At 35.4% G+C, this 13,264-nt stretch overlaps 1 protein-coding gene across 1 annotated transcript; it reads right to left on the bottom strand.

The window, feature by feature from the left end:
• Positions 1-3,316: 3,316 nt before the first annotated feature.
• On the bottom strand, positions 3,317-8,552 carry LOC110699969 (prostatic spermine-binding protein-like). Its single transcript, XM_021877457.1, has 2 exons — positions 8,284-8,552; positions 3,317-3,776 (listed from the first exon to the last, which is right to left on the bottom strand). Exons 1-2 carry the CDS (start codon positions 8,550-8,552, stop codon positions 3,317-3,319), a joined length of 729 nt encoding a protein of 242 aa, XP_021733149.1.
• Between the last annotated feature and the right edge of the window lie 4,712 nt (positions 8,553-13,264).

The following is a 13,264-nucleotide window of genomic DNA, read 5'->3' as shown; positions in this document are numbered from 1 at the left end:
GACACTCAGCGCAACCTTTAGAGATACGCTCGCGGAAGATTAAGAATTTACGAAAATATAGAATTGAATCTTACCATAATGCCTCGCGCAAGACATTCAGTTGCGCTGCCCATAGCAGCGCAACCCAATCACTTGCGCTTTGATGCCGCGCGCAACTAATCCAGTTGCGCGCGCACCTGCTGCGACAAAATGTTCAAAACCCTAATCCTACCCATTCCCTATAAATAAAGGCTAAATACGAGGCTTAAACACACAGAAAAAATAACCTAAAACTCTGGCGGAATACTTGTGAACTTGTGCTACCTAACCCCTCTTGTCCTAAACACTCACCCCTTGATATTTTGTTACTACGGTGGAGGTTCCCCAACAAGAAGGTGTCCATAAGTGTTCTAAACAGAGATCTAGCAAAGAGAAGTGCTAAATTACCGAGCACTTAGATAAATCATATTTATTTTCTTGTTTAAAAGAACCTTAATTAATTAATTAGTGTTGTTTGATCACCTTAAAAGGACTAATTAATTTCCACATAGTACCCTACGTTAAGTAAAGATTATAATTGGATAATTATCTGTTTGTTGATCACTTAAGCCAAGGTGAATATTGTTTATTTTCTTGTTCTTTTCACGAAATTGATTAAATAAAGAATAACGACGTTGCAATGTAATTCCTACGTAAATTAACGTGTGTAAATAAAATCAACTAACTTATTTATAGGTATCGCGTTGAATATATTATTTGGTAATGAAATTGTAAAAAAGGAAGAGCTAGTAGAGGCCGTACTAGGGCTAAAATAGTGATTCCTCTCTAAAAGGAACGTTATTTTAGTACCCTCGCTCCCGAACTCATTTCTGGTTTATGTAGATCAATTTGGGCATGGGTAAACTTACGATTCATGCTAATTATTCCATGAACTCCACATGGAAGAAAGGCATGAACGAGGTTTATGAGTTTTCCTAAAACTCATTGGCGACTCCTACTTGTTTCTTATAAAAAAGCGTAATGATAGAATCAATTCTAATTCAAGGTCCCCCAAATAGTTAGGAATTCAAATCCTAATACACCCTAACAAGTGTAAATTCCTAGGCTTTTAAATGGCCATGGGCATCTAAGGAAGGACCCCCCTTACGATGGGATCACCCTCCTTACACATACAATGTTAATCTTTTGTATGCATATCCTAAGTTCACTGTATTTATCATATTTTTTTATCTAATTTGACAGGCTGCAAAGGAAACCCCTACATAAGGAGCTGATGAGATAGCTGGTGGTGAAGAACCTTCTAAGGAAGCGAAAGAAGGGGCTGGAGAGATGTTAACTGGAGTGGCCTAAACTGGAGACAAAGCTTGAAGGCTACAAGGGATGGTGCATGTGCCACACAACTATCCCTATGTAGCTGGAATTTCTATGATGACTATGTTTAATAATATTATGCTATTAAAATGCTATTGATGTTTAATTTCTATGATGACTATGTTTTGCTATGGACATATAGAATTCTATTTATGTATTAACTAAGCTCAAGTGGTGTCTTGGACAGCTATGTACTAATTTGTGGGATGTATTCCTACCTGTGCTACTTATGTATGGATTAGCACGTTTATCTACATATTTTGACTATGTATTATGGGTTTATTAATTATTTTCTGAGATTTTGGTAAATATGATTAGATTAAGCCCTAAAAGGCATCAAAAGATTAGATTAAGCCCTAAAAGGCATCAAAAGATAGGTTCAATAATTACAGACCTTCAAAAGTTAAGCCCCTAGAGAGCATTAAACAATATCTACTAAAGATTCAAACCTAGGCCAAACACTTACATAATTGTTTAATCCTACATGCAAAAGATACTAGAAATAAGTAGAGCATATACACAAGAAACAGTCTGCATATTTGCATACATAAATTTCCAATAAGACCTTCAAAAGGGAGTAAAGAGTTTATTATTCTTCCTTAGCCAGATAGTCTACTTCCTTGGTGTAAGATGCATAGATCCCTGCATTGAGAGTATATATAGGAATTGAGTAAGAATAATCAATGTGGCATTGAATCCTAACTCAGTACTTTGGCAGTCAAAGTGTATATAGCTAGAGTCAAGTGGGTTATTGTGAAGGAATTTGTTGTGTAAAAATAAAGATACAGTCTACTATGTTGTTTCAATGTTTTTAGGTCTCATATAAATATTGATCTACTAGATATAAATAAATCAAGTCAATGGTTATTGTGAAGGAAACATTATTCCATTAAAACATTTGTGTCCCAGCTTGATCATACCAACTTAACACCCAAAAAAAAGGTAACAACACATTAGTCCCTTAATACAAGTGCATTACACCAGGTTCGAGGAAGATGAGATAAAAATAAACAACTAATTAACACTAATCAAAGAACAACTAACCCAACCACAACCCACCTAGGGATGCACACAAACCCAAATAATGAGGGCTTAACATATATAATTTAACCTGTTTAGTAAACCAAATTTCTTGATTAAACTAATATGAGCAACTACCCCTTACGAATTTGTTTTTTCTAAGTGAATGAGCAGTTTGGATTAAATTGGGAAGATGGTCAATAGTTTGGAATATTTTTGGTAATTCATCCTATTGTGAAAGCAGATCGAGGAAATTTTGTTTCATGTGATCTAGCTAGAGGTTAATAGATTTATATATAGAATCACTGATTAGCAAAACTCTCTTCATATTAGGCCATAGAATCCATTTAGGTATGATAGTGACAGTAGAATAAAGGTTAATACATATTTTAGGACTTATAGGGTCTATCAAACGAGGCAAGTTCACTTCACTAATTGATCAAATCTGACTATACAACATACAAAGTAATGCAACACACATATGCTACACCAGTACTACTATGAATGACAATAAACTAAACCTGACAAACCCCACACAATACTCTATTTGTTTCCTTCAATGACAATGAGACACAAAAGAACCATAATTAAACATTCCACTGTCACTATCATACCTAAATGGAAACAAACAAACACTAAGAATAGCATAAGATAAATAAATATCAACATCCAAAAAATGTAAACAACTACAATGGTACTTACATTCTAAATGACCTTAATCAATTTAGGTAAAGTAGTTTATTTCAGTTACAACACCAAACAACAGTTATTTTCTTTTTAAATTCAATAGGAACAGGACATTGTTAGGGAACAAAAGATCTAAACAACTAATTTACACTAATCAAAGTTCAACTAACCAACTACAACCCCTCATAGGGCTGCACACAAACCCAAATAATAAAAAAAACCCAATAAACAATTATCAAAACAGAAAACCCTAACCTTCTTAGTGATCTGGAGACCTGCGGTAATGGCTGCAATGATATTGGTTGCTGGTGTTGTTGTTGCTGCCAGTACCGTAGTCATTTGAGTCCACCTCAGGGTCAGAATCATACAAGTTGTCATCGGAGTAATCTCCTTCATCATCATAACCTTCAGCGTCGAAGGGATCCACCGTCATTCGCTCATTCTCTTTGTCTGAGTCCTCGTCAGTAGAGGTATCGGCTTCTTCATTAGATGTTTCCTCATAATCTTCATCTTCACCGTCTTCCTCTAGGTCGTCGTTGACCTCATCATCGTTTTCTTTCTCATCATCTCCCTGGTTATTTTCACCTTGCTCCTCCTGGTTATCATCCTGGTTGTCTTGATCTCCAACCTCTTGGTTATCATCACCACCGTTGTCGCTGTCAGCTTCATCATCGCCATTTTCAACGTCTTCACCATCCACGTGATCGACTTCTTCTTTGCTATCAGAGAGGACGACAATTGGAAACTCCTGATCTCTACATTTGGAGCTTTCTTCTCCCTTCTCCTTAGCAGCTCCAGATCATATTCCACGTGCTTCAAGATAATCACGGTAGGAGTTGATATCGGCCATCAAGATGTCAAAGTAGGCGTTGAAGCTAGCAAGGTTCTTGTCTAAATTTTTTGTTGGATTGGGCTTCCAGGACAGTGGTTTGAAAGGCTTTGATGTTACAATGCTTTTGCTTGAGTCGCCACTTGCCATTTTTTGGAGTGTAGAGGAAGGAGAATAACAAAGGATTAGTTACAGAATAGGAAATGAAGAAGACAGAGAATAGAAGGAATTTATGGGACCCACAGTATTAATTAAGAGGAAAAAAAATTGAAGTAGCCCCATAAATGAACCAATCAAAACGAAGTTGTAATTATTTGCATGTTAGTTAAGTGAAAAAAAAAAAACACATCGTTTCCCAAAAATAGTTGTATTTTGGTTGATGTATGATGATTTTATAATTTTATGTGTTACTCGGGAGTATTTATGGACTTCATACACAAATAAGAACAATCCTGGAATAGAAAGTTTGTTTTTCGCATTTTATCTTTTACGTCGAATCGTGAGTCACACGTTTCAAATTGACAATACAATGCACACACTCGACAATCTTCTACATTATTTATGTATTATTATTTTTGTTCAAATTTTTTCAAAACTGTTAAAATAGTATAAGATCAATCGTGTAACAATAACAAGTGTGAGCATGTACCCATAATAAGTGTCATCGGGAATTCTTTCGTTTTGTTATGCATAAAGTACAAAATTGGTTTTTTCTATAGAAAAAAATTAAAAAAATACGAAGTAGATGTTAGTGCATTGTATAATTGATTGTTTGAACAATAGTTTAAATAACACAATAAATAGACAATTGTCATTGATGATGGCACATAAACCAACAACATATTTTAAATAGTGTAGTAGTTAATAGTAAAGAATTTTCATTAAAAATTATGTAACCATATTAAGACTACGAGTTTAGAGGCGCACAATACGTGCACGACTATCCTCTTCAAATTTACTCCCCTTCAAATTTACTTTATATTTCGTTCATAAGCTATTTTTATACTTTACTCCCCTTCAAATTTACTCCCCTTCGAATTTAATTTATATACTTGCACGCTATCCCCTTTAAATTTTATCCCCTTTAAATTTACACGATTCGGTATATTCCGTTCATTAGTTATTTTTATACTTTACTTATTTGCATAATGATTAATGACATTTAAGGGATGGACTATCCGATGAAAGAATAAAATAAAAATAAATAAAAAATAAAAAATACTCCTTTTATAGTCATTAACTAAACGGACTTAGATAAATTTCATTTCAATTATATATCATTTAACTTGTTAATACTTATACAATATTTGCACACTATTAATGTTGTTACTACTAATTAAATTTCAATCTACATCATCAAGTAAATTCCAAATTAAACTACTTGTTGTATACTTGGTATAGTTTAACATAACTACACTTGAAGTAGTTATTTGATTTTATAAAAAATAACTACCATGAGAGGAGTTATCTTTCTAAATTAATGGAGTTATTTTTAAAAATAACTACCATGAGAGGAGTTATTTTTAAAGGTGACTTTAATTATAATTATTTAGAGAGGTTAAGATACTATTATGTATGTATAATATTCATTTTGAATGCCACCAAAAACACCTCTTATCTTTATATAGGTAACATAGTGTAGACACCTAATAATGTCTCCCCAAAACCAAACTTGATGATGAACAACCTTTCATTGCAATTATTGGTCGGGTTGAGTATTTAATCTTGGAGTGCTTAAATACATATTTCCATTTCATAAATCAACGCAAATCCTAGCCCATTTCCCCAAACCATAACTTATTTTCCTCTTTTCGTGCCTTTAAACCCAAAATAATTCATTTCGTGTCCTTTAAAATCATTCATTTCGTGTCCTTTTTAAAAAACGTTTAATTCAGTTTATTTTGTCCATAATCTGGGTCCATTGATTTAATAATTGGATGGGGCTTGAAAAGAGCTTTCCAACAATATATTATAAGCCCAAATCCGAGTTATAACGAATAAGTTATGACCAAAATATTAAACTGAGCCAAAACCGAACCTAAGTCCACCTTACCTACAACCCAATGATCATGTGGAGGGTCCAAATTATTTAATCCCATTCCTAAAACAATTAAGATTAATTAGAAGCTTCTATAAGTTTCTAAAATATCTTAATTATCCTTTTTGAAATGATAAGATTAAAGAGTTTGAAATTGAATAAAACTTTTTTTTGAAAATCCTATTTTTATCCGAATTGAAAGACGTTCAAAGATAGTCAGATATGATTTTTGTGCCTCATAATTTTTATCCAAATTTTATATGGTTGGATAGCCCTTGAAATTATCTTTTCAATGATATATTATATTATCAATTCCGAGCTATAACGGAAAAGACATGAATAAAATATCAAACTCTATCCAAAACTAACACAGTCTCACTATTTTGGCCATATATCTTTTGTTCTAAAAAATATTTTAATCTGATTCCAATTGGATTAAAAAGTAGACTTCAACAGCTTTCCAACGACATATTATTTATCTTATTCCAATTTTTGGATCAAAAGATATGATAAACACAGTCTATCGAGTTTTATTCCGATTTAATTCGGATCTTATCTTGTTTTTTTTTACCCTTTTTTTCTCTATAAACAGATGTCATATCTCCCCTTTTTTCAATCATCTACAAGCTTGACGATCAAATACTTCTCTCTTTCTCTCTTTTACACCAAAAAATCATTATATTCTCTCTTTCCCATATTCTAAGCTTTAAACCTATATTCCTAATTACACCATTCTTCCCTTAAGCATTCCGAGGCCAGGAGTCCATACTTAACCCGAGCTTCCGTCCTTAAACCAAGGCGTGAAAGGTACACATAACTGATGGTTTGGACCAAATCAACTCTACTTTTTATTTTATTTAAATTAATTTCTGTTTGATTTATATTTTTATTGAATTTACTAACAATTTATTCATGATGTAGTAATTTAAAGGAACGCGCGGAATGTGAGTAATTCATTAATTTAATTACTTATTTTATTTTTATATTGTTTTATTCATGATTAGGTTATTTTATATTTGATTTGACTAACTCTATTATTGTTAAATTGCTTCCAATATTGATGTTTATTCTGTTTGATCACCATATTACATGTTAAAGGGAATATGTAATTGAAAATCACGCCTAATAAGATAATTTGGACAATCGGTTTAGGTTCCTTTTTAATCTTGTTGTTTAATCAAGTGATCACTAATATGTTAGAATTATAAGTTGCATTAATATTAAACCAATTTAGCATAATAATAGTTTGGAGAAAATTGAATCTTTGTTTGCATGCCTTTGAGATCGCAGGAATCACTTTTCACTATAAGAATCGAGTAGAGGCCAATACGGGCGAATGTGACTCCATGACTCACTTCGTACCATCATCCCCAATCCTCCTTTCGTGGTTCCGAACCATATAGAGTTAGTAATCTCATGGATTATGGCTGGGGTGTAACCTTCACGAGTCAATCGTTGTTTCCTATCGTTATCCCTTATCGTGGTTTCCTTTTTATGATCTATGAACGGTTTACAAGTTCCTTAAAAACTTGTTGGCTTCTCCCTACCTTCCTTGTCCCTAATCGTATTATGTCAATTCCCACTTCCTATGAGTGCCAAGCATATTCACAACATTCTTTAACGTAGGCGCACTTCGAACCGTATTAATCTATCCCTGCTCCTTTCTTCAGGTTTTGGCTCTGGAAATTGCCCAATAGGTGTGATCAAGCCTTGACCGTAAAGGCGATCAAAGGCCGCATCATAAGTCATTCCTAAAGAAGTGTAAGTTCTTTTCTTCTTGGGCAATGGAGCATCAAGAGCTAACACTTCATTGAGATCAACTTGGCTTATATTGTTGGTAGTATTTTCTTGCTTAGAAGACGAAGAAGAAGGATGGTCGCTCTTCTCGTTTTTCCAAGTGTTATTATTGTTACTACCGGCAGTCTTTATTAGATCATCCTCGATATTGATGCCAATGTCATATACAGTTTCAAAAGTGTTCAAAGGAAGAAATTTGAGATGTTGCTTGTACTTGTGAGTCAAATTTTGGATGAAGAGGTGAATCATCTCTTTTTCTTTGGGAGGATTTACCAAGAGTGCAGTTGTTTCCCTCCACCTGTTCAGATAAGCGGTGAAGCCTTCATTCTTTTTCTGTTTGAGAATGGAGAGTTCACGTTCAGAAGTTCTAGCTTGAATGTTATACTTGTAACGATTCATGAAAATTTCGGTGACATCTTCCCAAGTTGCAATGTGTTTGGCATCTAGAGAATAAAACCATTGTTGGCAAGCATGATTTAAGGAGAGAGGGAACATCGTAGGGAAGAGTGTTAGGTCCAATCCTTTGAGAGCCATGGTTGCAGAGAATGTATTTAAATGGAACATTGGGTTGTCAGTTGGCTTGAACTTGGGGATATCAGCAGTGGAGAACTTCTCAGGCAGTCTGTCCTTCATATCTAAGGGAGTGGGAGGCCGTTCCACATAGGTGAAATCCTCATAAATCTTGCTCATTTGCTCTTTGATCTTGCCCATTGCAGCCGCGGTAACTTTGTTTTGCTCTATAGTGTTGACTCTAGTAGTGAGTGCTTGTAAAATGTTAGAAATTGTTTCAATGGACTTGTTAATGTTCTCAATATCTTCCTTAGAGGCCATTGGGACAAACTGAAAGTAGTTTGAAGGTGATGAGTGACGTGGAGATGGCAAAGTTCTCTTTAAACGCCTCTTGGATTTAAGAGATTGTTGCGGTAATGACTCAAACCGTATTAATCTATCCCTGCTCCTTGACCAAGTACTGTGAAATAAAACAACTGCACTTAATTTTTTGACACATTGCTCAAGATAGGAAAGGAAGGGGAAAAAATTCATTTGAAAACAGATGAGAATAACTCCGATCAACTCATCTTTTATTATAACGGAAATAGGGGTGCATGAACCTAGTATACGATCATAAATGACATGGTGTATGACTCGAGTCAAGAAAAAATAAAAAAAGTGGGTGGAATAATACTAGACTCGTGAGTGATTAAGTGATGTTATAAGACTCGTGGTATGATCGTATGGCTACACATGTGAACAGTAACCAAAATGACTGATGCGAGGACCAAATTAATACGGAAGACTAAAAAAAACCTGATCGGACTTATTTCCTAGGCACCGTGACACGGCAAACTGCACCATGTCAAGATACAAGCTGCCATGACGCGGTGATCTTTTTTTTTTGGGAAAATTGTCGTGACACGGTAAACATTCCCGCGGCGCGGTGGATGCTTACGTGGCACGACAATTTTTATTTTTTTGGAATTCCACCGTGCCATGGTGAAAATTGTCGTGACACGGTAAACATTCCCGCGGTGCGGTGGATGCTGACGTGGCATGACAATTTTTTTTTAGTTTGCGCTAATTTCGAAGTGAGTACAGTCCATTGGCAATCGTTAGTCATAAAATAATCCACCATAGACAAAGAAAGATCGTTAAAGTTAGGAACAAAATGACCAAACATAAAACACGTAGGCACAATGATGCAAAGTAGTTCGCAACCTAAGTTCAAGTTCTATGTTCGATTATGGTTAGGTTTATTTGGTGTCAAAGGGTACCATGGTTAAGAGTTTGGATGCGTTAGCAAGGCAGCCTCCCTTGAGGGTGTATGCCAACGGGCGGCTCCGCGCGCGAGTTCGTGATGAAATTGAACTTGACTCCATGGTTTGGGTGGATTTAAAAACTCGGATGAACCCTTATTGCCATGAGAATTTTTGAGCAGTCCCAGATTAATGCTCCAGTAATGGCGCAAAAATTTGGGCTGCAGCGCCAAACGCTGTTGTGCAACGCTGAGCGACAACCGTGTCGTCTGGCGCTGCACTGCTGTGTGCGGCGACATACCTGTTGCTTTGGCGATTGTTCAGGATTTTGCTCGAGTCATCACGAAAAGTCAAATTAAACAGTCTATTAATCAGTTCGATTATTTTGTTAATGACAATAACCTTATTTGATCCTTAATTGAGTCTAAGCACTTAGTCCCATGATCTTACACAAGAGTTAAAGCATATCACTTGCACTCACAAATAAAGCACACACTAACATGTATGTACACTTTGACCATGTCTAGAGAGTCTTGTATGCGCGTGTTTTCCGTCATTTTTTTTGCGGGGTAAATCAGATATTAATACTCCAATTAAACCACTTGTTTGAACCCTTATACTTGGTTCCCAAAAATATACACCTTATTTTTGCTTTTTTCTTTTTCTTTATAAACCTGTAAAGTCAAAGTCAATTTGAGTAAAGTCATTAAAATAAAAAATGGTTTAATTTACATCGTGCGGTCAAGAAAGGAAGGGCGTTTGATCATAGACAACCTTTTTTTTCAAGTACAACTTTTTAACAAACCAATCGGTCGGAAAAGAAAAGCTAAGAAGATAATGCCGAATCAAGAAGAAGTTAATGAGCTCAAGAAGCAAATGGCTGGTGTTACTGAGTTGCTAAAGACCTTAACCCTCCAAATTTATGACCCTGTGAAGTAACAACAAATGGAGCTCATGCAAGAAAGCTTGAGCAAGATATCCAATGATAACAGGTTCCAGGGCATTAGCTCGTAAGGGGTCTCGGTGGAAAAGGAGCTTTTTCTGCAGAAGTTCAATGCCAACGACATCCCAAAGTTCAAGGCAACTGATAACCCTTATTTTCATTTAAGAGCCTTTGAAACTATAATTAATATTAAGGGTATTGATAAAAAAAGTATTTTATTCTTTATTTTCCTTATCTCTTGAGACCATTTGCCAACAATGGTTATTTTCCCTTGAAAAAGAAAAAAACCTCTATTTGGGAATCAATTGTAAACGCTTTAATTGATAGGTATAAATGCAATATTCAAGTTGAAACTGATCATAGGGAACTTGAAATACTTAAACAAAAAGAGAATGAAGGTTTCACTTCTTTCTTTAATAAATGGAGAGAAACCTCTGCTAGGATGATTGAAGTACCGAGTGAAAAAAAATCTGTGAGGATGTTCATCAAGAACCTCCAAGAAAAGTACTCCAAGCATCATAAGTAACAAAACAATCTACATACCTTCAAGGCCGTCTATGACATTGGGATTAACATTGAAGACGACCTTGCTAAGCAAAAACCTGCTAACAATAACTCTAACAGTGGCTAGAAAGGCAAGAAGAACGACAATCCTTCTTCCAAAACCACCCACTCAAATAATGTTAGCACCTTTAATTTGAGTGAATTCCTTCTTATGAACAACCAAGGACAAAAGAAACCATTTAGGAGGAACTTTACTCCTATTTGTATGAGTTATGACACCGCATTCGATCGACTGAATGCAAAAGGTCTTATAACTCCTATTGGACCATTTGGGGATCCATAGATTGAAAAGAGAACAGCTAACTAGAACCCCAATGCACATTGCAAATACCATCAAGGTAGGGGCCATCTCACTAAGAACTGTTGGAAGCTTAAGGAAGCTATCCAAGACTTGATTGACAACAATAAGCTTCCATTGCCCCCTGCAAGCAAGAAGCCAAGCATTAACAATGCACCTCTCTCTGATTCTTTGGCTATATCTGATGAGGAAGACCATGTTGATCCATCATCCCTCATCAAACCTATTGAATAAATTCATGCAATTGAATAAGAGGAGGAAACCTTTTTCGATGCCATGGATGATTTTCCTTCTGAACAAGAACCTGCAACTAAGGAAGAAATCTGGATTCTCATACGATCAATGTGGGAGGGAATAGACTCGTTACGTGAAGCTATTGAATTAGCAATGAAACAAAGAAAGGAGCTTCAAAACAAACATGTTAAAGTTCCACCTATGGAGAAGAAACCATTCCCTTTCCAAGTAATTGACACACCCAAAAAGAGTAATAAACTCTACAATCCAATTGGGACTTCCTATGCTAATATGTTCAAAATGCTTTCCGAGAGTGATAAAGTTAATCCTCTCGAACCGAGACCATTTGAATCATTGAAGAGGACAGATAGGTTCTACTGTCCATACCATAAATCAAGGGGACATACCATTGAGAACTGTTTTAAATTCATAAATTTAATTCAGAAGATGATTGATAACAGGAAGCTAGTTTAAATCCCACAAGAACAAGATATTAGCATCAATGGGGTTTGGGACAGCGATGATGAAGACGTCTATCTTAAGGATATGGAAGAACCTCCACTTTTAGTCATATATCCTGTAAGCGATTTTTGGGATGAAGAAGATTCACCCATAGACGTCCTCACAAGATCTGGGAGAATGCAACCTCCCATCTCTACACAACCTATTCATACCGTGCAACAAGTTCCCATACCTATTATAGAGGACAATGATATTGTCAAACAATTCAAGAAGACCAAGGTCGAAATGAATGTATGGAAACTTCTAGCTACATCTCGAGAACATAGGTTAGCGGTATTGAACACCTTGGATAAGATAGGGATATATTCCGAAACCACTCCTGAGGGGTTGGCTAACTTCCTTATGAGTGATCTCCCTAGTCCTAAAAATCTAATCACTTTTTCTGACAAAATTTACCTCCGGAAGGTGATAAACATTACAAAGCTCTAAACCTCACAGTAGTCTACAAGAGGATAGATGTCCCAATGAATCTTGTAGATAACGGATCGGCAATCAATGTCTGTCCACTCTCTTGGAAAAATCACTATGAATGTAACGGCGGGAGTAATAGAACATGCCACTACATTCCAAGTTGTATATATGAAGGTTTCCTTCAACCTATTGTTGGGACGCCCTTGGCTTCATGACCTCAAGGTCGTCCCTTCATCTCTTCACCAACAAGTAAATGCTATAGTTGGAGGGATCCCTATTTGTAGACAACCAAATGTGTCTCCCCAAAACCAAACCCAGTGATGAATATCTTTCACGTCAAATCATAATCGAATGAAACGAAAGTGTGAAAAGTCTAGTGATGAGGATGTTTTTATTAAAGTATCTCTTCTTTCTGTTTTTGAAAATATTGCTTTTCTTACCCTATTTTATGGAAAACGTGCATTCCAGTTTATTTTAGTCCACAAAGTGGGTCCAATAATGGTGTAGTTGGATGAGGCTTGAAAAAACCTTTCTAACGATATATTATAAGCCCGATTCCGATGAATAATGAGGAAGTTATAGCCAAAATACTAAACTTGGCCCAAACCGGATTTTACCTACGACCCAATGATCATGTGGAGGGTCCAAAGGTTTAATCATATTCCTAAACTAATTAAGATTAATTAGAAGCTTCTATAAGTTTTAAAAGATCTTAATTTTCCTTTTTGAAAAGATAAAATCAAAGAATTTGAGTTAAATAAAAACTTTCCTTTTATAAAAACTTTCCTTTTTCTTAAATCCTAATTCTATTCGAATT

This window comes from Chenopodium quinoa, unplaced genomic scaffold, assembly GCF_001683475.1.
Source record: "Chenopodium quinoa cultivar QQ74 unplaced genomic scaffold, ASM168347v1, whole genome shotgun sequence".
In the NCBI taxonomy this organism is placed as follows: Eukaryota; Viridiplantae; Streptophyta; class Magnoliopsida; order Caryophyllales; family Amaranthaceae; genus Chenopodium; species Chenopodium quinoa.
Note: the sequence above shows the minus strand (reverse complement) of the source record. Positions and strands in the feature narration are given on the sequence as shown.

Excerpts from the sequence above, each read along its gene's own strand:
- LOC110699969 (XM_021877457.1), bottom strand. The coding sequence starts at position 8,552 with ATGGCCTCTAAGGAAGATATTGAGAACATTAACAAGTCCATTGAAACA. Across the intron at positions 3,777-8,283 it reads AAGCCAACTGACAACCCAAT|CAAAGAAGAAGTCGATCACG; the intron begins GTTCCATTTAAA and ends CCTCTCTGATAG.